Genomic DNA, 24059 nt, shown 5'->3' on the forward strand with positions numbered 1-24059 from the left:
ATAGTTGATATTCACGATGTGTCAGAAACTAATTTCCCACTTAACGTTTATCTGACAAAGAGCTCTGATCATTTCAGACTCAACACCCTGATGGTAAAATATTGAACAGTCTATCTTTGAGCAGCTTCTGTATGACCAGGACACCCACTCCTCTCACATCACATTGGTTTTGCTCCCTGGAATCGACTCCATCCACACCCACCGTTTTAGCTGCTGATAGGATACCCATCATTCCAGGGGTGGATGATATCCACCAAGGACCAACTCTTAATCCCCCAGCACTCCACTTACCTACGATCCAAACCCTTCCTCCAATACGCCCGCAGGCAGATGAGCTTTGGTTTTAGCTTGATGATGTACGAATGTCTGAGAATAATTGGATTGCCAGGAAGGGATGAGTAATTTACTCTTGGTCACCAATCAAAGTGAATTGATATTACAGTGTAAGTGGCAAGAATCGCTTTGTTACAAATGTTGATATCACTGCACATGTGCAGTACGTACCAATACATGAGAGAAGGCATGTGGACGCCTTCCCTTGGAATTTGACCCTATTTTTTACATGAACTTGCTATAAAATTGGATCTGATATATATCCAAGTCACACTAACTGTAAAGCAGGAGATTATAGACAACAGAGTCCTCTATTCAAATGAAAACTAATCACAGAGAAAAACAACCAGGCTTGAAATTCATAGCAACCAAGAAAGCCAAAACAAAAACACACGGAGCAACAGGGAGCATGACGCACTAGACCAGCCATCACCAAATGGCGGACCCCGGTCCGGGTCCGGACCGAGTGATGGTTCTATCCGGACCCGTGAGCAATTTCTAATAAATTAATGAGAATACATTTTACTGTACACGGGAGTTTTTGGTTTTTTTTTCAGGTGGTTTTTTGTTGTCTTTTTCTCTTGGACTATGGGGATGCTTCTCCTCTATATATAAATAAAAAAATAAAAATAAAAAATTGATCACAAAAAAAAAATATTTTTTCCGACGGTCACGGGTCGGCAGGGGGCGGAGCTAATCCAGTTAACACGGCAATTGAGCCAATCAAATCGTTTGTTTACCCTGCGTGGCCTGCACTCTGTGGACTGTGGAGAGAGGAAAAGAGACGTGTGAGAGACAGTGCAGCATGGCTTGCTCCAAAATAAGGAAAGTTGATGCAGAAAACCGAGCTTTTAAAGATGAATGGACGGACCAATTTATGTTCATTCTTCCAGCAGCCTGTTCTAAACCAGTGTGCCTCATATGTTCCGAAAACGTGGCATTAATCAAAAGCGGTAATGTGAAGCGCCACTACGAGACAAAACACAAATCTTTTGAGCAAACTTATCCACTGAAGTCCGAGCTGAGGGCACGCAAAATAACCGAACTGAGAGCACAGTATGACAGATCTATCTGACTCCTCACGCACTCATTTACAGCCCAACGGGCAAATGAATGCGCACTAAAAGTAGCATGGATTTTGGGGCAACATAAGAAAACATTTAGTGATGGGACAGTTGTGAAGGAGTGCTTAAACGCCGTTGCTGAGACGTTACTTGAAGGAAAACAAAAAGACGAGTTGTGTGAAAAAATCAGGCAAATTCCAATGTCAGCTTCAACAGCAACCAGAAAATCAGAAATATTAGCAGATGATGTAATGGCACAGCTTGATGCAGCTATTCAGAGTGCAGCATGCATATCCTTAGCCATTGATGAATCTACAGATGTCACTGATAATGCCCAGCTTTTGGTGTATGTGAGATTTTTTCACAAAGATAAGCAAGAGCTCTGTGAGGACCTGCTGGGTGTAACACCACTTGTGACATACAAGAGGAGAGGACATATATGCAGCAATAAAGAATATGCTTGGAAAGAGGGGGATAGATCTAAGACAGTAAATACTGGCAGGGGCAGTCACATGCCCATTTCTCTCATTCAGGAAGGAAGTAGAAGAAATGTAAAAGAAAAAAATAAAGAGGGGCTCTGTTGGCACTTTTTCTAAAGAGGCACTTTTTTATTTATTTTATTTTGAATAGTCTTGTGTTGTTTTCTTTTACTTGAAATGTAGGCCTTAAGTTCATTAGGCTGGGAATACTTTTATTTATGGTAAAGGCAGCTGTTTGTTTACTATTCAAGTGCCATACAAGTTCCATGTGTATGTTAAAGTCCCACTTTGAAAATTGAGAATAAATATTGTTGAAACAATATGAATATGTACGTTGTTGATTTTATTTGATGGACATAGGGGTAGGTTATAGGACACAATTTAGACATTATGAGGTTCGGACCTTTGCTGGAAGGAAATTTTACTAACTGGACCTCATTGAATTTTAATTGAATACCCCTGCACTAGACGTCCAGTGGAACAACGACAGAGCAGCAGGGTGGGAAGGAAATGTCAGCAAATATGTGGACACGGGGAGCTGATGAGATAAGGACACTCGAATAAGACACGGAGGATGGATTGGGCAAGACAACTGGACCCTTTTAGTTAATCCATGGTTTTATTTTCTTTAGCTTCAATAACTTCAAGCAGGTTTTTTTGGTAGAGGTAGATTATCTTTCCACTGTAGTTTAAAACATAAAAAGTTAGAGAGGGTAGTGTAGCAATGTGTTCATCATTGGCTGACCACTCAGACTGAACTACAACAGCATAAGCTCAAATGTGCTGTAAAAGCTCAATGGAAACGTCAGTCCAAGACGATGAAAGTTAAAATTCATCATGACTGAGAGAAGCTACAGATGCTTGTATACGGTCATGTGTAACAGTCAGTACACTGGCTTTTATTACAACTTTTTTTCATATATGTGTAAAACATGAGACAATCATGATTGCAGTTGACAACAGCACGTAACGTTTTTCACCATATTATTTATTTTACAAAAATGAAGCCAAAAAGAAATAATAATGCGGGCAAGACTAAGTTCCCTCATGAGTCAATAACTCGTAAATCCATTTTTAGTAGCATTAACTTGAAGCAGTTGTTTCCTAAAGTATTTTATCTGTCTCTCATGTCACTGGGGAGAATCTTTTGATTTTTTTACCATTTTGACGTAGATTTTCTGCCGTGTTTTGGGATCATTGTCCTGTTGCATGACCCAGTTTCATCCAAGCTTTAGCTGTCGGACAGATGGCCTCATTTGCCTCTAGAATACTCTGGTACACAAATGAATTCATGGTCCACTCAATGACTGCATGGTGTCCAGGTCCTGTGACTGCAAAACAATCCCAAATCATCACCTCTCCACCATTGTTGTTTGACAGGGTGTATGAAGTGTTTTTGCTGAAATGTTGTGTTTGGTTTTCGCTAAATATGGTGCTGGTAAGTTAGTCCAAACAAATCCACTTTGGTTTCATCTGTCCATAGTACTTTGTTTCACAAGCCTTGTGGTTTGCTCAGATGAAGCGTTGCAAAAGCCCTTTCATGTTCATTTAGACAGAAGAGGCTTTCTCCTGGCAAACCTTTCTAAACAAATTATACTTCTTCTGTCTTCTAATTGTGCTGTCACAGACTAACATTTAACCCTTTACAGGGCGAGTGACCATATTTGGTCACTTCAGTAGAACTACAGTCTATGGTTGTTACAAAAAAAAGTTACAGTTAATATAGGGGCCTTTAATATTCTCTGTAAATCTAGAGTGTAAATTTTGAGTTTCAAGTATTTTATTGACTACCCTATAAATGGTTAATATACTTGCTGTTGTTGTTTTATGTATTTCACTAAGCACTGCTCATATATCTGTGGAGTAAATTTTCTACTTTCCATTTGGGAATATAGTTTTTCTCACTGTATGTTGAACTCAAAATGTAAAGCGGGTAATGCTTCTCTAAGACCATGGCTTATGTCTTTCCTTCTTGGCATTGTGTTTATACGCATCAGGATGCTCCTGCCAAAAGATTGGCTTTTCGGTATGCACACCTGCTCATGATCAGTTTATCACAGGCTAATGATTAGCGGGATCTGGCTGATCTTCTGGTCTTTTTCAATTTTATTTTCCAATTTTTAGCAACAAGGATTTTCCAGACAGTATAAGAAAAAACATAATTGTGTGCTATTCAGTGGTGGACAGTAACGGAGTAAATTTACTTGAGTACTGTACTTAAGTACATATCCAGAGGATTTGTACTTTACTTGAGTATTAGATTTCTTTGGTACTTATTACTCTTACTTGAATACATTTCCAAGACAAATATTTTTACTTTTACTCGAGTAAATTTCTAGGAAGGCTGAAAAGTACTCGTTACTTTCAGGTCTGCTCTTTTTTCTTCTTCCCTAAAATCCTATTGGACACAAGCTGTTTTTGTCAAAGGAGGAGACCTATCACAGTGCACGCTCTCCACTGGGACGTACGTAAAGCAGAAATACATCAAGCCTCCTCAAAACGATACCGCCAAAGTAGCCTGCGTTTGTCAAGACAGAGCCGCAACAAGTCAAGACAGAGCCGCAACAATTAATTTAGAAAAAATATAGTAATTTACTGATGTGGAAAATAAGAAATTTACTCTTACTCTTACTTTTACTTAAAGTAAATTTAAAAGCATTTACTTTTGGATACTTAAGTACCTTTAAAAGCAAGTACTTTTCTACTCTTACTCGAGTAATATTTCGACTGAGCTACTTTTACTTGTAACGGAGTAAATTTTGACCAGTAGTATTTGTACTCTTACTCAAGTACTGGGGTTGAGTACTCTGTCCACCTCTGGTGCTATTCATACTTTTAAACACCCCCCTCCCACCTTCACCCCTTATCCTACTATTTAACTGAACTAAGAAATAAGTAAATAAATAAAAGAAAAAACATTAACAACACAATAAACAGATTGAAACCAAGGAAAAAGTCAAAACATAGGCAAATCAAAATTACAACTAATGCCATGACCTGACAAAACAGAGGAGAAAAAAACACCCATAAAAGCCAAATACAGTATGTGGTAAAGTGGGACACGTGGTTATTGTGGTTGTGAGGAACTCTTTATTGGGAATTAAGTCATTTACATTATGCGAAGTCACGCAATTTCAGTGTTTTCATGTAGGTGTAATGTTCAGGGATCTGCATACCAAGTACTCTTACCTTATCCTGACAGCAGCTGGCTGGAAATAGTCATGTGTCATATCACAGAGGCTTGTGGATGGATGGAAAGTGTGCTGCAATATTACATCACAGGAGCTGAAATAGTACTGTCCCTGGACCGATAATGCTCCTGTGCCCTGGCAGTGCTGCAAGAGGAGACCCTGGATTCATTAAGAGGCCATTTCTGCTCTAGATGTTAAGCAGGCTCATAGAAGTGTTGAGATGAGACAATGAATGGGACACAGGGGGCCGAAGAATTGGGCAAGGAAATGAAAGAATGAAGCAAAATCAAAGATTGAATGGATGCTGAAGAGAGTGAGAACTTTGTTAATCAAAGGCTCCAGTTGTCTTGTGGGTCATTGTCCACTTATAAAAAAAAACAGACCTATTAGAAGCTTGAATTGTGATGAATTTAGCGATGCACTTAAATATAGGACTCAAAAGAAAGATCAACTCTAAAACAAACTTTTTTTTTACTGGCAGAAATCACCAATTGGGAAGTAGTGAGCAATGCCGAATAACAGATAGAAGCAGGCCAACAAAACGTGAAAGAAAAGTACATTTTTCCATAAAGCAAAAGAGACTATATCCAAATGCAGTGATTTTGCACTAAATGTCACGAAACATGACGTACAGGTGGATAATCTACCACATGTGGAAAGATGAAAGGCATCATGAGGCATGGTATGACAAATGATTGGACTGCAACAAATCTAAGAAGTGCTGATGCAATTGTACAAGGAAAATGTGAAAATCATTTGTGTGTATCCAGCATAAATAATAAAACACTTGGATATACTGGGAGATTCTCAGTTCAGAACTATATTTACTACACTTTACAGTTTATGTTTGTATTTAAAACTCCATCGACAGCTGTTTCCCATCCTCTTTGGATCTTTCCAACACAACCACGCATAGATTCATAACTAACAGTCTAAAGCATCACATAAATCAAGCCTTTTAAGCATTTTTAAAAGCTGTCTTAACCACTTTCTTTTGGTTAAAAAAAATCCTGGGAACTGTGGCCAACAGAAGCTGCAAGTTTTAAGAGGTTTGACATTTTGATCTGTGCTCTAAAAAACAATGAATACGCTGAAAAGTATTGTTAAAATCATTCTCAAAATCATGTTATTCAAGTCATCAATTAAAATGTGTAGGATGTAGCAATCTCTAGTGGTAAGGCTGCAGATCGCAGTCATTAAATACCCCCCATGCGCAATCTGTGGTTATAAATACTTATTCTTAAGTAACAAAATCATAACAAACTCATGCAGCACTTCATCTTATCCAACATACAGTGCTTGTTTCTCAAACCGCTTAAGGGTGAACATATTGGGGTTAGTGTGTGGTTCAGTGTCTTACCCAATCATAATTTCCAGTTGAAATCAGTGTAAAAAGAAAAACAGCAGATGAATTTAGAAGTCATTTTTATTACATTCATAAATTTTCAACATCAATAGCAGGGCTCTACTGTTATATTATTCACAGCTGGCGACCACAATGGTAAACATGAGGTAGATCAACCAGGCACAGAGGCTACCACCAGGCTGCACAAACACATCAAACACGTTTCAGTGAGGATTGTGAGAGCAAGTTGCATATTACGTATTAAATTATCAAAAAGAAACACCCATTCTACAGACTGGTGGAGAATGACAAAAATGTTTTGATCACCAGTCATATTTCTGGACTAATTCGGGGGGGAACAATTATTTTGTTTCTATTTTTCAGGCTGGTAACTTGAATAGTGCAAGTTCACTTTTCCTACCCCTAGGTGACACTTGGTAGATCAGTGAATCTACCGTTCTACTTCCTGTGCAAAGCCATCGTGGTTGGTTTTGAAGGGGGAAGTGCCCACCCCTTTAGCATGCAATCACATATCACACTTCAATATGATTATCCGTCCGAAATACTTGTCAAATAAATAAAAATCTCTCGTGGACTTGATTTTCATTTAAAATAAAAATCCAACACAAGAACAGAGAGCGATACAGACATATGTTTAAAGATATATCTAGGTAGATTCTTTGTGCCTTCGCAACATAAAATGCAGAAAGACATAACCAAAATATACTGGCAAAAGTTACACAAGACTAAAAAAAAAGAAGAACATCAGTAACCCTCAGTGGTTCAGGGGGTGAGCTATAATATATTAATAATGTAAACAAAGCTTTAAACAGTACAGTAGTCCAAAATCCAATTATATCATCTTGCTTTACTTTGGACAAACATCTCTTTGCCTCGCAGTTAAACTCTTCAGTCTCGTCGGTTTGAAAAACGGGTGACTCGTGCCTGTGTGAAACATCATTTAAGGCATGTTCTTTGGACAGTTCTGTGGAGTAAACACCTTAAAAGACACATTCAAGTATATAAACTGACCTGGGAAGCTGCTTTTGACACTTTTTTTTTTTGTCCTGGAGAAACCAGTTTAAAGTACTAAAAATGGCAGCGAAAATGGTCAAAGTACAATCAATCTCGAGATCATTGGCAGTGAAGGGGCTTGGTTATTATCAAATTGTATTTACAGACTGCATTTAGGTCAGTAAATGCGTAATGCACAATGTTTCTTTCACATGGGTTTGTGTTGCTTTGTCTGATTGGCATTGCATGTTAACACATGGGTTTTTAAAAACAATATATCTGAGTCTAAGTCTGGGTTTTAAATAACGGACTAAAATCATCAATTTTATATTTAAGCCATAAAACAACATTAAAGTGATACATTCTTGAAAAGTCACAGCCTTGAAATTTCCATAGTTGTGACTTGATAAATCAGACTCTACAACCACAGTCAGACAGCCTTCTGTCAGAAAGATTATCCTTGCCACATAAATATTTAGAGGCACAAAAGTTTAAATGTGCTAGATCAAATAGTCTATTAATGTTTAAACCCCACGGATAAAAGAGTAGTATCTGAAATTCAATACAAACCAATTCTAGTTCAGTTTTTTATACATATTTTGCCAGTCAACATAATTTATGGAGTTTCAGAGCAGAGCGGGTGCAATAACCTAACGAAAGCAAATGGAAAAGGCAAGGTGCAGCTGAGTCTTTGGTGCCAGTGTAAGTTAATGCCGAATGTACACTGAACAAGGAGGAAAAATGCTTTTCAGTCACGTCCCTTAGACCTCCCACGTTCAAAACCCTGAGATAAACTTGTATGTCCAGGGCTGGACACACCGGATGCAAAGTTCATGGACACACGCAACCTTTAAATAGTCCTTTTATCGATTGTAGGGCATCCTTTTTTTTCAAACTTCGAGAACAAAACAAAGTTAAAATTTCCGCTGTGCTATTTTCTTTAATTCCCCCAGCAGTCTTCTTCAGTCGAACAAGCCAAAGTGGAGACAAGTCTAGTGGCAAGTGAGATTTGAAGGAACCTGTTTGGCGACAGGAATAGTGCATTGTGGTAGTAAATATGCAACAACGGCCACATCCGCTGGCCTGGCGAGAGGTGTGGTTGATGGACTGTTCCCTTTATTTCTGATTACGTCTGTTCGGTAGAACAGTACACTTGGGGCGGTTACTGGATCAAATGTGGCGGCCAGTCAAGAAGTAGAGAGGTCGATCCTCGCTGCAGTTGGCTGTCTGAAACTCGTCCCGCAGACGGAACTGCCACTCGTCCTCCAGCTCCAGCCGGACGATGGTCTGACGCAGGGAGCTCCGGTCCTGGCAGATCACACAGAGAGTGGCACCTGTGGACACAGTCAGGTTCAAAAGCCGGGTTTGAGTTTTGTTGTGATCTCAAAGATGCCCAGTTGGTATAATGGGCCAAATTCAAATAGACGAACAGCAACAAAAGCTTTAACAAAATTAACACTACACTTGTGCTTCACCTTTGAGAAAGCTGAACTTCTTGAGGAGTCCAGAGACGACGAAGGAGTCACAGAGATAAAGCAGCAGGCCACTGAACACCAGACCCAGGTGGTTAAGGTTGGTGGAGTGTGGACGAGAGTTGATGTAGCACACAGAAATCTGTGACAAAAGATGGGACAATGTATTAATGCCATTCAGAAAACCAAACTGAAGTGCTTATATTGTAGATTTGGAATGATTGGAAGAACTTTATGAGTCCTTCCCCACTGGAGGGCTATAGGTGCCTGCCGACAAGCAAATGTATGTGCCTTATGCATAAAAAAAAAAAAAAATACAAAGAAAAATTGTGTATGCATGCAGAAAGTGTAAGTTTTGTTAATTTTTTGCAGAGACAGATATCACCTATGCACAAGTACAGCGTTTGCATTATCAGCATTTATTGTCAGCACACGTGCATGCAAGCAGGTCAAAGTGTTCTTTGCAGAACAGCTGGCAAAACAGTGCAACATGCTTCTAAGTGGGTTAAGACATTTTTTCAGGGGTACGAAATTCCACACATCTATACAGTTCACAGTAGTATTGTAATTCAGCCATCATGTAGGTTTAGGTAAAGGGAGAGAAAACCCCTGGGATGTTTTACCTCCGGGCTGAGGTTGAGGTAGCTGTCAATGGACAGAACTGGGTTGTTTCTGTTCTGAACGGCCTTCGGAAACAATCTGTGGCTGCAGCTCTGCAGGAACCTTTCCAGCAGGAACTGGGCCGGGGCATCTAAGAGGGTCTGCTCGCTGTCTGGGGCGCAGACGTACTGTGATGGGCTGAACGGAGCTGGGTTTTCTATTTCCTGGAGAGACAAGCCAGCAGTTGAATTTTAGATAATATTTGAAGGACAAATCTTCTTAATACTATTTTACAGTCTTCAGACTTTTTCTATGTGAACAAGAAATCTACCATGAGTTTAGGTTTGACTATGAAGTCTTTATTTCCCCCGACTGGAATGTGTTTCTTCATCAGGTAGAAGTTGTTGAAGCGGCACAGCAGCAGCCCACTGCTATTAATCCTCAGATTGAAGTCCACCTCCTCGCAGTCATACCTGCACAAGACAACAACGTCAAATATAAAGATACTGCACACATCACTTAGCTCACTTAGCTTAGGTCTTCGGCAAACTTACCGATTGAGGTCATACTGCACATTCTGTGTCAGGTCCACATTGAGCATGACAAAGTCATGAAGGTGACATCGGCTGAAGGGGTTACTAGACGACTTGCGAACCAGGCTACTGCTCCACTTGCGAATGCCACACATGGCGTACAGTGAGATCTTTGGTGTGCTCTCCATGTGCTGAAGCACCGTCTTCAGCGACACGTTGGCGAAGGTTGAACTTCCATCAGATGTGTCACTAAAAAAAATGTATATTTACAGAAGACTTATAAGAGGCCATAAAATGTATTGCATTACAATTTTCAACCATAGTTCCAATAAAAAAAAAAATAGAAGACATTTTTTCAAGTAGTATGAAGGCAACAGTGACACTGATACACAGACACAGAAGTAAAGAAGAAAAAGACTCAAAACTCCAAAAGATGGTGCAGTCAAATAGTTAATTCAACATTTGCTGTAAATCTTTTATCCAGCCAGGGTTCATGTTGAACCACCTTTCACCCAGATCAGCTGCCTGTCCATCATAAGAGTTACCCCAGACTCAACTAAGCATCCTCACAGTACTAACACTAGTACTCAGTACTAGTACTAGTGCTGCCATCTGGGTCACAATTAGTGATGCACCGATTGTTCGGTAACCGAAATTATTCGTCCAAAAATGGAAAAAAAACACTTTCGGTGTTCGGTGGAATAAGTGTGAAAAAAAACGAACAATTAATAACGGCGTTGTAATATAAGGAAATAGACTGGCCGCTCCGTAACTGTTGCGCACCACAAACATAAATCATTGGCCAGCCAAAAAGTAACCACACAAGAATTTTACCTAACATTCACCAGGAGGTGGAACCAAAACAACATAATGCTGGGAAATTAAAAAATGTTTTTTATGTTCAATAAATATTTTCTACCTTGTAATTTTGTAAAAGATTTTTTTCTTTTAAAAGCATGCCTAAATCAAATGTATTTGATTTATGCAATGGTGAAAAAATTGGCAAAATAAATGAAAAACTGCGAAGAACCATGTTCGGTATTGTTCGGTATTCGGCAAAGTGTTTATTATTATTTTCGGTTTCGGTTTCGGCCACAAATTTTCATTTCGGTGCATCACTAGTCACAATGCTCCTTCGATAATGAATCGCATCATAATTCTTTTAGAATATCATGATATTTGTGTCTTCCGGGCTTAAGAAGATATGGCTCATCCAGCTTTTTACTGTTCAAATAGAGCATCAGTGATGTGAGGGGGCCCTAGTGCACATGGCATCAGTTATTTTCGCATCTGTGAAGCCACAATTCGTGCTGAATGATATATACTTGTGCTGAAAAGACATGTGCTAGCATCCGGTCTTTTCCAAGGAAACACTTACTCATTTCAACAAGACATGCCAAACCACATTCAAATAAAAAAAAAACAACAAAGGAGGCCCCAAACAGCGTCTAAAATGAAATGATATTGGTGCTAAAATCGGCTTTAGATAATCCCTGCATTTTGTTTTTATTTACATTTCAAGCAGCTTCTTAACTTGTTTGCCAACTACCTTCCATCTGCTGACTGGTAGGTGCTCCACTGTACACAGGAGTCGTCCATCATGACGATGAAAGGCCATACATCTTGTCTCTTGACACCTTGCTCCTCCAGCCGGTTTCTCTCCAGCTCCAGGTTGTGGTATGACAGCTCTTTGATCATGAAGCGAGCAGCACCTTGAAGAGACATAAGTGAATGAATCCATTTTTCATTCAAACCCTTAAAAATGACACCTGCAATGTCCTTGAAGCACAACAGTTTGCTGGAGGAACTAATAAGTGGTACACATCACTGAATCATTTGCCAAGTATGCATGTACATTGCAAATGAACAAGGGAGCTATTATAAGTTCAGAATAAGAGTGTGTATGGTGCTGCACATAAGTTGCTGAACAGTCTATAGTCTACCCAGGGCAGACTTGTTGGCAGAATGGGACACTATAATCAAGGGTCAAGGTAACAGTGTTGTCATCTTTCTAAAAGCAGCATAGTTTAGGTAGTTTTTCATTTTTTTCCCCCAGTCTTTACACCTAATTGGCTCCCTCACAAATCACCTGACTGGACGGTGGATTTTTTCAAACACCACTAATCTTTCACATTGGCTAAAAGTGTTTAACCTTTTCCCCACTACAAGCAAGCGGCATAAAGAGACTGTAACAACTCATGACCCTTGTAGCTTATTAACTACAACCATTAGCAGACTGATCAACTGTGCAGATAAGTAAATGGATAAGCACAAAACAGAGAACATGAATAAACAATCTAACAAAGAAAAATTATGTATAAAAAAAACATCCTTTCCGAATCTTGAGAAAAGGAAAACCCAGACAATACAGACGTTAACATTTTTGTTGATACTTTTCCATTTAAGAAAAAAAATCCATAATAGTCAATGGAATAAATGTAAAGTGGCAAAAGTAATATGAATTCACTGAATGCACTGGGGGGGGATGCCTTCATAATCTTGAGATTTCAATGTACTCTGCACAGATTCAGCAAAGCAACCCCAGAACATCACCGAGCCTCCTACGTGTTTCACAGTCGGTGCAGTTTTCTTTTCTCTTCGTGCTTCATTTTTGTGTCCGTGAACATAGAACAGATGTGACTTCCCAGTAAGATCCAGTTTTGCTTCATCTATCCAAAGAAAATACATTTTGACTAATTTCAGTCTCGATTTTTCACCATTTGCTCTCAACTGTGGAGTCATCCTCGGTTGTCTTCCATTAAATCCACTTCATCCCAACCACTGATGGATGATGTGATCTGATGCTGACGAACCTTGACCTTGGAGTTCAGCTTGAATCTCTTTGGAAGTTGTTCCAGGCACTTTGCCCATCTCTTTAATCTTTCATCAGTTTTCCTCTTGCGGTTAATTCCAGAGAGGTTGGCTACATTCCCGTGGACCCTAAACTTCTGAATGAAATTTGCTGTAGTCACAGGAATGTCAAGCTGCTTGCAGATGCTCTTAACCTCCAACTTACTTGTCTGGAATTTTCTTTCTGATCTCCCCAAACAACACTCTCCTTTGCGTTCTCTGGTCCATGTTCAGTCTTGTGCACACCATGATACCAAACAGCAGAATTACGTTTTTTCACCCTTTAAATAGTTAAATTGACTTACTGCGAGATTAACGACCCTTGTGATGATAATTACAGGACACGCTTCAGTTTAGCATGTCTCTACAGTCAAATTATCAGTCTTTTCTAGGGGTACCAACTAATTTGTCCACGCACATTTCATGAATTTGTTTATTTAAATGATTCAAACGCAAATGCAATTTCATGACTCAATTTTCAGTAATTTATCATATATTATTATTTTTGTCAGGTTCAGGTTTTTTTTCCAGTGACTATTTAGGTTTTTTTGTTGTTTTTTTCTTGGAAGAGTACCAACAAAATTGTTCAGGTGTGTTTGTTTGTTTGGGCTCTGTACCATATGGATTTTGTTTGCAAAATACAGTTATGTTGAGTTCTGGTACACCAGTGCGCTTCTTACCGACTCCAGCGTTGTTGAACATCGCAGGCAGGACGAGCAGGATGTGGTTGGGCCAGTACTTCCTGTAGTGAGGCATCTCAAACTGTTTGACTACGAGAATGTGAAGGTGACTGGCGCCTTCCATGGCATGGAACAGGTTGAGCAGGCCGTGCTCCTGGCGCCCCGTTGTTGGGATGAAGATAGGACTCTTGAGAATATCGGGGCCCTGCACAGAAACAGAGACAAAGTTTGATTAAAAGTTTTCCTGTCTGATCGATGCCTCTATTGTTAACTTTAAGATGCCCCAACTTTAATTCTCAAAGAAAATAAGTAAATACACCAACGCATTGGCACCCATGTGTGCTGAGTAAACTAACCTTGGTGGAGATCAGAGGCAGTCGCAAGCACTCCAGGTGGCTGCCCTGCTGACTGAAAACAAAGTGCTGCTCCTTGGCTTTAGGAATGAAAAACTGGAGCTGAACCTCCTCTCCCAACATGGACGAGCAAAAGGTGAAGGCGTGGAAGGTGCATTCCGACAGCTGCAATGTGCAGAGATAACAATTTGATGCAACTCCAAATAGTAAAAAATCTTTTAGCTAATCTTTGTGAACGTATTTTGAAGGGGTAGGACAGGGATATTCAACTTGCGGCCCGCCAGGAGTTTTTATGTGGCCCCTGGGCATATTTCATACTTAGTTATTAATGTTTTTACGGTAATATATATTAAATCGTTTTATATATCGTTGCATTTAATGTCACTTCCGGCCGCCGTCCGGCGTCACTTCCGGTGGCCAGAAGTGACGAAGTAAGCGAAACTAACATGGTTTACATATCGCATTTTGTTAATTAATACAAGTTTTCAGTTGGTTAATGATTCATTGGACAGTGTTTGTACATGTTAATCTTGCTAGAGATGTTTTTTACTACTTCGGATTTTTTGCCAGTGTTGCACAGTGATAATGTTTGCCACATTATTTGTTATTAACCTCCGTTGTATAGAGGACTTGTTTACATTATTAGACTTCTAGGATTGGCCTGAAATTTCATTTGAATCTCTAAATGAGGACTTTGTATTTCACTTCTAAGCCTCCTATAATTTCATGCGATTGTTTTGTTTTGCTGATATAATGCACAGATGTGTCATAAATAAAGGAGCTTATGGTTAATATTTTGGTTGCTTATTTATAACATCAAACTGGCTACTATGGACTGAAATGCTTGTGCTCAATGCTTAATATAATATTTAAATAAGGAAATCTTGGTGGAAAGTGGTGCTTTGTCATTATGGAGTGTTTTATTAAAAGTAGGTCAATATCAACTTCATTAAGTTTGCACAATGCATGGTTTCAAAATGAACATGCATTTAAAATAATATTTCCTTATCTGAATATTATATTTAACATTCACAGTGACTAAATCTGGAGACAATTAATACATAATTCATATGTAAACTAGACATATATCTTCTCCTGGTCATTCCTGTGCACAAATGTATTATATATACATAAATCTTCATCTTTGAGTGCAAAATACATTTTGAAAACTCCCAAATTTTCCGCCTGTGCGCTTTGTGTGCGAACGCAGTGCGGCCCTCTCAATACAGTCTTTTTGCAGATGTGGCTTCCGGCCTATCTAGTTGAATACCCCTGGGGTAAGATATGTGCTTGTGTTGTTGTCTGCAATAAAGCAGCAGCTAAGAGCCAAGGAAGTCCAACGTAAGCATCTTTATCTCACCTGTGTGGCTGGCCCTGCCTCACAGTAGTTGTGGCACTGCTCGCAGTGATGAAAAGCGTTGTGGGCTGCAAACCTGCTGAGCCGCATCGATCTGATCACTCGTTTGGGTTGTGTTTGGTTCTCTCCTTCTTGTTTGAAATCTGCAGGTAAATGTGTTTAAATTAACATTCAAGTTGCATTTACAATGGCAGATCAAAGTGTTTAACTCTAACAGGACACCGTGGCCTATTTGCATATTTTTCTCACCTTTTAAGCGCTTGGGCATCTTGTCTGAGTAAACAGGACTGGCCTGTTTGAACTTAGGATCTCGGGGGTTGGGGTCAAACTGTAATTTTCGAACATCCTCAATATCAGGCCACTGGATATTTGCTGGAGTGATACCCTCTGAAGTTTCTGCACATTTGAAGAAGGTAAACGGTAAGAGAACTTCACCCACCATTAGACCATTTTTTGAGAATATGTCTCATAGAAACACCATATAGATTTCTCTGCCTCTGTTGAACAGACCACTGATGCAGTTGATACAGGATTAAGAGTCTTCCATTTAAAAGTGTATACATATAAAAGGGTATACATATAAAAACGTATATCCACAGGTCACTGATGTCAGCTTTTCAGCTGAGTTCTGACATCAACCCAGAAGCCTCTTCTCTTTTTTTTTAACTACAACGTCTATGCTCTATGTGTGATTTATCAGACTAAAGATACATTTTCCATTGTGTTTCACTTTACTTTATTTTATTTCCCCCGTGACATGATCAGTGTTTTAATTTGCATTTCTAGGATGCAAGCTGTCAATGAAACATGGTTTTTGAAACCTCTTGATTGTCTCTCACTATCTTTATTAGTTAGTGCTAACTGTTTATTGATCAACAGTTAGCACTGCACATCTTCTAAAGTCTTGTGCACCAGATTTTTCTCCCAGATTTTGAAAATTTCTTCTGGCATCAGTTTGCCATTTATTTTACAATAACAATGGCATTGATATACTTTAAAAATGAATTAAGTTGTCTTTGTGCAGTTTTTATAACATTTATGGTGTAAATTATCTCTGTTTTTATTTACATTTTACTCACAGGAAAATGTTTGCACCAATCAGAAAATCCCAATAAGCCTCACCTTCCTCCTCATCCGCTTCCTCATCATACACATCCACCTCCAAGAGTCTGATGAGCATACGAAACAGGATACGGAGAAACTGCAGGTAGGCGCCAGTTTTTCCCACCTGCAGAAAGGACAAACAAATATTCTTGAGGTGACTTTGTGGCATTCCTGCAAACATGCACCTTGATTTTATTTCCAGTGTTTTAAATGAACCAAAACTGTGGAAAATATTCTAACATTTTCTTTATTAACAAAGTGAATGCAATCAAACAGGTTTACTAATTAGATATTCATTCTAGTTCATTAATTAAAATCTATATTTAACGTCTTTTATTCCCTTACTTTGCAAAAACATATTTACATACATGTGAAATACAGAATCTGATGCAATTGAGGAGAAACTTCTTACTGCAACAGTGTCATTTCTCTTCTTGGATAAACAAGTTTTATTGATTTGAATTGAACTGAGTTACCTGGGGGGGTCCACAGAGCAGGAGTCGTCGTGGATGTGGCAGACGTGACGCTTCGTAATCAGCATGATGTTGCCTGGCAGCGGTCCACTGGCGGTAGTACACGCTCTGCTCGGCCCCCTGATGGTTGTGGGTGATGACGGGCCTCAGCGGGCTGCTCCAGGCCACGTCTGCATGAGGCAGCAGTGAGAAGGAGCTCAGTTGACTCCCCGGTTCCCCGGCCAGCAGGTTGTATGCCGCTCGTGACAAAATGACGGTCCGTGGTAACACCCTGGAGGATTTGGATGCTCGACCGCAGTGTGAGGACTGGCTCGGCCTCTGGGCGGAAGAGGAGGATGTACAGGGGGAGGAGGATGAAGAGCTGGAGTAAAGGGACGGAGGGGCGTTGGAGGTCTTGGAAGGGTTGGAGGAAAGCTGGCTTCCCAGAGAGTCGCACTCCTGCTTGAATCCTTGTGTTAATGTGCCTATGTCTGAGGTGACGACACCTTCGGGGAGTGAGGTGGAGGTGGAGGGCTTCTGAGAAGAGTCGACAATGTCAGATGAGCTCACGCCATTTTCAGCCAGAGAACCTGAGAGATGGAAGAGAAATATAAGTTGTAACGGATCATGCTTTAACATTTATACATCACTATTAAATCCTGGCACAACTTCCTTAACATAACTACATTTGAGCCACCTATGCTGCTTATTTCCCTCTAAATTAAACCCACATTTCTGTTAAATCATCCTCTTTTTGGTTAAAGGGCAATGCAATGACTCTGTGCAGTATATCTACATCTATGATTGAACAGTTGAGTATTTGAAAGACGCTCACCAGACGTTCTGGTTGCAGCACTGCCATTGCTCTGTGGTCTCTCAAGCTCATCTCCATCATTCAAACCAGTGGAGGTCTTCTCTACATCAGATTCTCGAGGCGTCATGGCCGTCTTGGGCTCCTGGACCACGCTCGTAGACACATAGGTGCAGGCCAGACCCACCTCTTGCTCCAGGGCCGTACGAGTCAAGTAGCTGGAGTCTATCAGACGCAGGTCGCTGTATTTCAGAGACCTGGAAGACAGTGATTGTTGCTGAGATCTGTTGCCGACATTCATTCTGACATATCTTATTCTATTCTATTTTCTTTTGTCAAATAAAAGATAACGTCTGATTTTGAGAAATTCTGATATAATAGTTACACAAATCAAGATGTAAAACCATGCTAAAAACATGCAAAAATCCATCGTCACAAATTTAGTGGTGGTGGAGACTTTTTGAAGCTACATGTTTGAAGTGTTGGTTTTACCTGGGAAAAGTCTCTCCAAGAGGATCTTTCCCTGTGAGGATGATGATGCATGGGAGCCCTTCCAGATCCTCGTATGTGTGCGGTACCCAGTCTTCATTCTCGCAGCCCCGCCATGCCTGCAGAGTGACACGATACAACGTTATTGCATATTGTTTACACTTGAGTTAGACAGTTTTCACGTAAGACTTGACTTTCAGGGTGACTGCAGGGTGTCCAGGCTTTATAGAGGCTGAGAACCTCGGTCATCCGGGAGAGGGAGGGATGGATGGATGGATGGATGGATGGATGGATGGATGGATGGATGGACGGACGGACGGACGGACGGACGGACGGACGGACGGACGGACGGACGGACGGACGGACGGACGGACGGACGGACGGACGGATGGATGGACTTGACATTCGACAGCACATGCTGGACTGATACTGATAACATAGAGATATTAAAAAGCTGGTTTTGTCTTATCAAATTGTGAAAAAACTAAATGAAGCGTGAAACGTGGGGCTCATCCTGGACTGGTCCAGTCCATCATAGCGCCACTTGGATGTAAACCATGTGTGCTCACACTCATGACTGTAGCCAATGTAAAATCACAGATTTATGTGTTTTTAGACTGCGAAAGGAAGCTGGAGTATCTACAATAACATTTGAAATGTTTGGGAGAAAGCAGAATGAACACAAAATAGTCCTCATGTAAAATCTGAAATGGTGTTATTCTCACCCTGAGGCGGTTGGCAAAGTATCTGGGCAGGTTGATTTCAGATGCAGGACTGCCCAGCAGCACTGCGAAGCACAGTTGGAGCCCCAGTTTGTCCCTCACGTCCTCCAGTCTCTCTCGGGCCAACATGGCCAGCTGCAGGGAGGGGACGCGGACCAGCAACATGTGGCCGCGGCCCTGAGCGCCCTCTCTGCTTGGAGTGTTGATCAGGTCCTCCACCATGGCCAGGGTCTCTGGGGTTATGTGGTCCCTCAGTGAAGGGGAGGAGGTCAAAGCCATCATGGCCTCGGTGTACTGCTGAATCAGCAGGTAGCTGCGGATCACCATGCTGTGTAGGTGTGGATGTCTGGGAATCATGTCAGAGTTTGTTAGTTTGACTGATAATTATGTTTCTCAATATCACAAGGATGCCTTTAGCAGGGTTATGTTGTTTTTGAAAGCTAAAGGGATTTTTTTTAGCTTTGACAAACCTTTCCAGAAGAGTGTGGACCATCTTCTCGAAGGCATCGTCACAGCGCAGGATAGGACTGGCCACGCCCCACTGCAGGGAGCTGCTGTAGTCCCTCAGTCCAAAGTACCCCAGCTCATTAGGAGACTGCTCCCTCTGCTGGGAGGGAATATTCACATCAACACCATTCATTCTTAACTAATTAAAACCTTTAACTGTTTTTACAATTTGCACAGTCTCTGTCCTGGCAGCAAATCCTGTGTGTTAAAACACGTAACATTTTTTATGGAGGTTGGTCTTAAACTGAAGGATGTACTAAAATAAGATTGCTTCAAGCCTTGGTGGTTTGTGATTCAACTCTTCCACTAGAGATTGTTTTTATCACTAACTGCATTGAGCTTGTGTGTTGCACCTCTGTGGCCAGCAGGTGGAGCAGCTGTGCTGCATTTCTAAGAGTGGATTGCAGAAAAAAGGGATATTTTTTTTCTATATTTTATTTAGTCGAGTAGATTTTTTTAAATGTTGATTACCATCCAAAATAAAAGTATTTATTTTTAAACAAACACTAGAATGTAGGCTTCATAAATTTTGTTTCATAAATTCGGAACAACTGAGGCTTTTTGGAGTGAGGTGGTAAGAAAAAAAGAACAAAAAAAACTCACCTGACGTTCATTGGACGGCCAGTGAATTTCATTTGCGATGCTGATGCGGGACTGGTGGGTCTGCAGGGTGTAAGGAAAGCAGCTAACCTGCAGGACCAAGAGATTCATGGCTTCTAGGACTTCCTGGCAGTTCACCACACGGTCAGCCAGACCCTGCAGCTCCCCGTGGCACACAGAGCCCGACAATGCACTGAAAACAAAGCGGAGCAAAGTGTTTGAAAGGAGTCATGGGTGCATTTAGCATCTATACTTTTCCTACCATGGCTGTTATAAAGTTTAACTTGTTTTTGAATTAGGACCATGATCCCTGAACAAAACGTTTGTGTTTACTGGTTACTAATTGCCCAGTGTGTGGGAGGTCATTCGCAAAACCAGATGCCGTGGAAAACAGGAAGTGATCTGTATAATGTTTCTGGCAGTGAAAACTATTTTCAAAACAAACTAATTACTGTAAACTCCTGCAACTGCGTCACCACAAAATCAAATACAGCTTAGAAACAAATACGTCTATTAATAAAAAAGAACACATCAGGAACTTCTTTTTTGTGAATACATTTCACCAAACCTCAAGGTTGTGTATTTGTTTTGACTTTCTGTTCTACCCTTTTATCAGTGTATAAGGACAAGGCCGCATGTGCAAACCACTACTCTTCCTTTAACAGCATATTAAATTGTGAGCACATCAAAAACAATATCAGTTTTGATTGTGTTTTATTACAGACTTCCTGTGTTTTTAAAGTCATCCTCACCTAGTGAGGTCAACGTGTGCGTTGTCATGAATGAGGACAAACAGAGTGTAGGGGTTCTGCTTGACTTTCTTCATGAACACCTCCATCTTGGCGTGAACGTCAGAATCCAGACGCACCACGTATTTTTCTGATTTCTGGTACGCTGTGGCGGCATCTTCATTCCCCAAGTCCACCAGCACTCCTGAGGTAAAAACACATCAAGGACGAGACTCAGCTAATATAGTAATTTAATTTAAACAACAGCGCTTGAACTCTGAACAGAAAAGATCGCTTAGGATCGAAGCAAATCCTTACAGGAAGTCACGTTTTGTCTTATGTTACCTGATTGTCGGATCCGCTGTGCTGTCTGGTGTACCAGAACATGAGATGGTGGAACCAGAACAAGAAAATCGACTTTGCAAAAACGGCCCAAGTCCAGGTTCTTGGTTCCCGAATCAGCAATGGAGCAGACTTGAGAAAGGAGGCTCCGAGCCACGCTCAGCTGGGCTGAATGGATCTGAAAGACCTTATGCAGAAGCTCTGCTGCAGGAGAACAAGCAGAGACATTGGTGTCAATATTATACAACAAATATATCCTTGTAACTGCAATTACAAAGCGGTGCTCTGAAGTTAAAGTATCATCAGGTTGGCTCTGAATAATAATCTCATACAGGCCATCCTGACATTCAATCAGCCCTGTTTTAAATTTGACCAGAAATCCCTGTAGTTTCAGGGCCGGGGGTTTAAACTGGCCTGAAAATATGGCTCCACAGAGAGAGTTTCAGATTGACCGTATTTCAAAAAGCCAAGTGCATAATCTAATGTATGAATAATAATAATCATGCTGTCATTTAGCAGATGCTTTTATCCAAAGCAACTTATGTCTGAGAGAACAAACACAGGGTGAGCAATTACGGTTAAGGGCCTTGCTCCGGGCTCTGTAGCCACTAAACTACCACTCTCCACATAATAGAATAACGTCAAAATTACTAATGAATACATTTTGAATTTCATTTTCAAATGTCCAATTCAACTCCTCCCAAAATTGTATTTTTTATATTATTATATTTTTTGTTAAATTAAGGTGCTTGTAAAGGGCTGTATTCCACAGAAATGCATTGCAAAAATTGGCTTTCACCTTACCCACTTAAATGTATAAAAGTTGTTTTAGGAAATCAGTTAAAATATAGAAGGAGAATATTTATTGAGGGAAAACCCTACAGAGTCAAACATTTGTGAAACATGAAATTTACCAACATGAATATTTATGAGGAGATCATTATTTTTGCATTGTTGACAGAATTTTAGCTGCCTATAAGAGTCTACAACTTAATAAATAATTCCTAAGTAGAACTATATCTTCAAGATTTTTTCACCATATACATTCACCTTTCGTCAGCAAAAAAATAAATACATAAATAAATAAATAAATAAATTATATATATATATATATATATATATATATATATATATATATATATATATATATATATATATATATATATATATATATATATATATATATATATATGTAAAAATAAAAACTCCTGATCTAGTTGACAGTAAATTACCCATGTGATTCGAATGTCAGTAAAACTGATGTATATCCACAGTTTTCAGCAACATATTGATTTAGAAAATGGCCCAGATTAAACAAAACAAAAAAAAAAAAAAAAAACACTGCCAACTAACAGATTAAGCAAACACATCAGTTTAGACAGCGAGGACACCCAGGAGCAGTCTAACCTGTGTCTGATGATGGTGACATGCTGGCAGCCTCCTGAGAGTGGATGTGGTCCGTGACATCACCCTGAAAGGGCAGGATGACCTGTCCTTTCCGTCTGCGTTGGTATCGCACCAGCTGCTTGTCAAGATTGTCCCCTGGAAACAACCGGTCACCATGGTCACACAAGGACTTGAGAGCCAGAGGAGTGAGCGCAAGAGTTTTGCACAAAGCTGATACACAGCAAACTTCAACTGCATTTTCATCTGTGTGTTGTACCACAAAACATTTAAATAATTTAATTCTATGAAACATCATTAAGTTCCTTTTGAAGTCTTCTCAATAATTGCTCTTTCTTGCCACCAGAAACACAATAAACATTAAAAGTATCACATTTTTCTGAAAACATGTTTTTCTTAGACCACCATAGAACGAGCAAACACCTACCAAGAGAGGTGGTTTTGAAGTGAGAGGCCAGGATACTGACTTTCCCTGTGATGAGTTCGTAGCTGATTTCCTTCAGAAACTCATTTGTTGTCAGCATGCCTTCAGCTAAGGCCCGTGCTTGGTATTTTCCTGAAAAAGGCAAGTGTGTTTTAGACCCAAAGTACAAAGCATGAACAGTTTGTTCAGTAAAACAATGTTTCCAAGTGGAATCAATCATCACTTAAATACATTTGGGAGACTGTAACTTACCCAAAACGAGCACGCAGAACTCGTTGCCACTCATTTTTGAGGCACATATAATGACCACGTAGGTTGGCAGGCACTGCTGATGGTGAGGAACTTCACTGAGAGACCGCAGGGACTCAGAAATACCCTCCCCCAGAGAGTTGTGGGTAACTACCACTTGGACGCTGCCCCCAGAGACGCTTGCTTCCATCCGAGCCAGCCATGGCAGCTGGGACGGGGAGATGGCAGGACTCCCAGGACAGCACAACATGGCCTTCAAAACTATCTGCTCCAGCTCCTCCCTCAGAGGAATCTGGTCTGACCCTGTGGGAAAGAAGAGAGTTTAAAATGGAATAGTTGCTGTGTTAGCAGTCTTTTAGTGTGACCTCTTCTTCCTGTATAAATGTATAAACATTTCATTTACATCACAAAAGTGTGTGTCAGCTCACCTAAACGTGCAAGATACTGTAAAGTGAGTAGGATCGTGGTCTCCACGCTGAGTATCTGGCTGCTGTGGAGGCCCAGTGTCTCCAGGGTTTTTTCAGTCAGCTGGCTGCTTTTATAGCAGCTGATCAGCAGGGGGCTCACCACGATATCGCCAACATTCCCATAGAAATAAGGTAAAGTGCCATGCCCTGAAAGAAAAGCTGTCTTGAGTAAAAAGGAAACTTGCAGGGCCAAAATTAACAACTAAAACAATTCAGACAAAACAAATTCTAGTTTACTTTTATATGAACTCATATTTGTTTCTCTGTGCAACGTGCTTAGGAAGTGAAATAAAGCTCCTACCAATGAGGATGACAGGACGGACCCCTGAAGAGCTGAGCAAGTTGTCGGGGATGATGACTGTTTCTCCAGCGCTGACAGGCTGTGGCTGGATGACACCTGCTACAGGCGGCTGAGGAGACGACACTGCTAAGACAGAACCTGGAGGACGGAAGGAATTTTAAGTCAAATCTTGAATAATTATAGATTTC

General features: G+C 40.4%; 1 protein-coding gene across 3 annotated transcripts in view; it reads right to left on the bottom strand.

Moving 5' to 3' along the window:
- Nucleotides 1-6496: 6496 nt before the first annotated feature.
- greb1l (GREB1 like retinoic acid receptor coactivator) overlaps nt 6497-24059 on the bottom strand; it is a 57713-nt gene continuing 40150 nt past the window's right edge. For 2 of the 3 annotated variants that reach the window (XM_061732404.1, XM_061732403.1), the window contains exons 12-35: nt 23872-24009; nt 23532-23717; nt 23107-23406; nt 22858-22986; nt 22434-22568; nt 21030-21230; nt 20709-20889; nt 19960-20149; nt 19320-19456; nt 18853-19195; nt 18131-18246; nt 17663-17895; nt 16852-17417; nt 16394-16499; nt 15521-15667; nt 15275-15414; nt 13918-14079; nt 13562-13766; nt 11581-11743; nt 10053-10280; nt 9830-9971; nt 9522-9722; nt 8902-9040; nt 6497-8760 (exon numbers count right to left, since the gene is read on the bottom strand). In XM_061732404.1, the coding sequence (XP_061588388.1) occupies nt 8597-8760; nt 8902-9040; nt 9522-9722; nt 9830-9971; nt 10053-10280; nt 11581-11743; nt 13562-13766; nt 13918-14079; nt 15275-15414; nt 15521-15667; nt 16394-16499; nt 16852-17417; nt 17663-17895; nt 18131-18246; nt 18853-19195; nt 19320-19456; nt 19960-20149; nt 20709-20889; nt 21030-21230; nt 22434-22568; nt 22858-22986; nt 23107-23406; nt 23532-23717; nt 23872-24009 (4652 nt within the window). In that variant the 3' untranslated portion in view covers nt 6497-8596. The remainder of the gene's footprint in view (nt 8761-8901; nt 9041-9521; nt 9723-9829; nt 9972-10052; nt 10281-11580; nt 11744-13561; nt 13767-13917; nt 14080-15274; nt 15415-15520; nt 15668-16393; nt 16500-16851; nt 17418-17662; nt 17896-18130; nt 18247-18852; nt 19196-19319; nt 19457-19959; nt 20150-20708; nt 20890-21029; nt 21231-22433; nt 22569-22857; nt 22987-23106; nt 23407-23531; nt 23718-23871; nt 24010-24059) is intronic. The other variant, XM_061732405.1, reaches the window with a different exon arrangement.

This window comes from Cololabis saira, chromosome 10 (assembly GCF_033807715.1).
Source record: "Cololabis saira isolate AMF1-May2022 chromosome 10, fColSai1.1, whole genome shotgun sequence".
Lineage (NCBI taxonomy): Eukaryota > Metazoa > Chordata > Actinopteri > Beloniformes > Belonidae > Cololabis > Cololabis saira.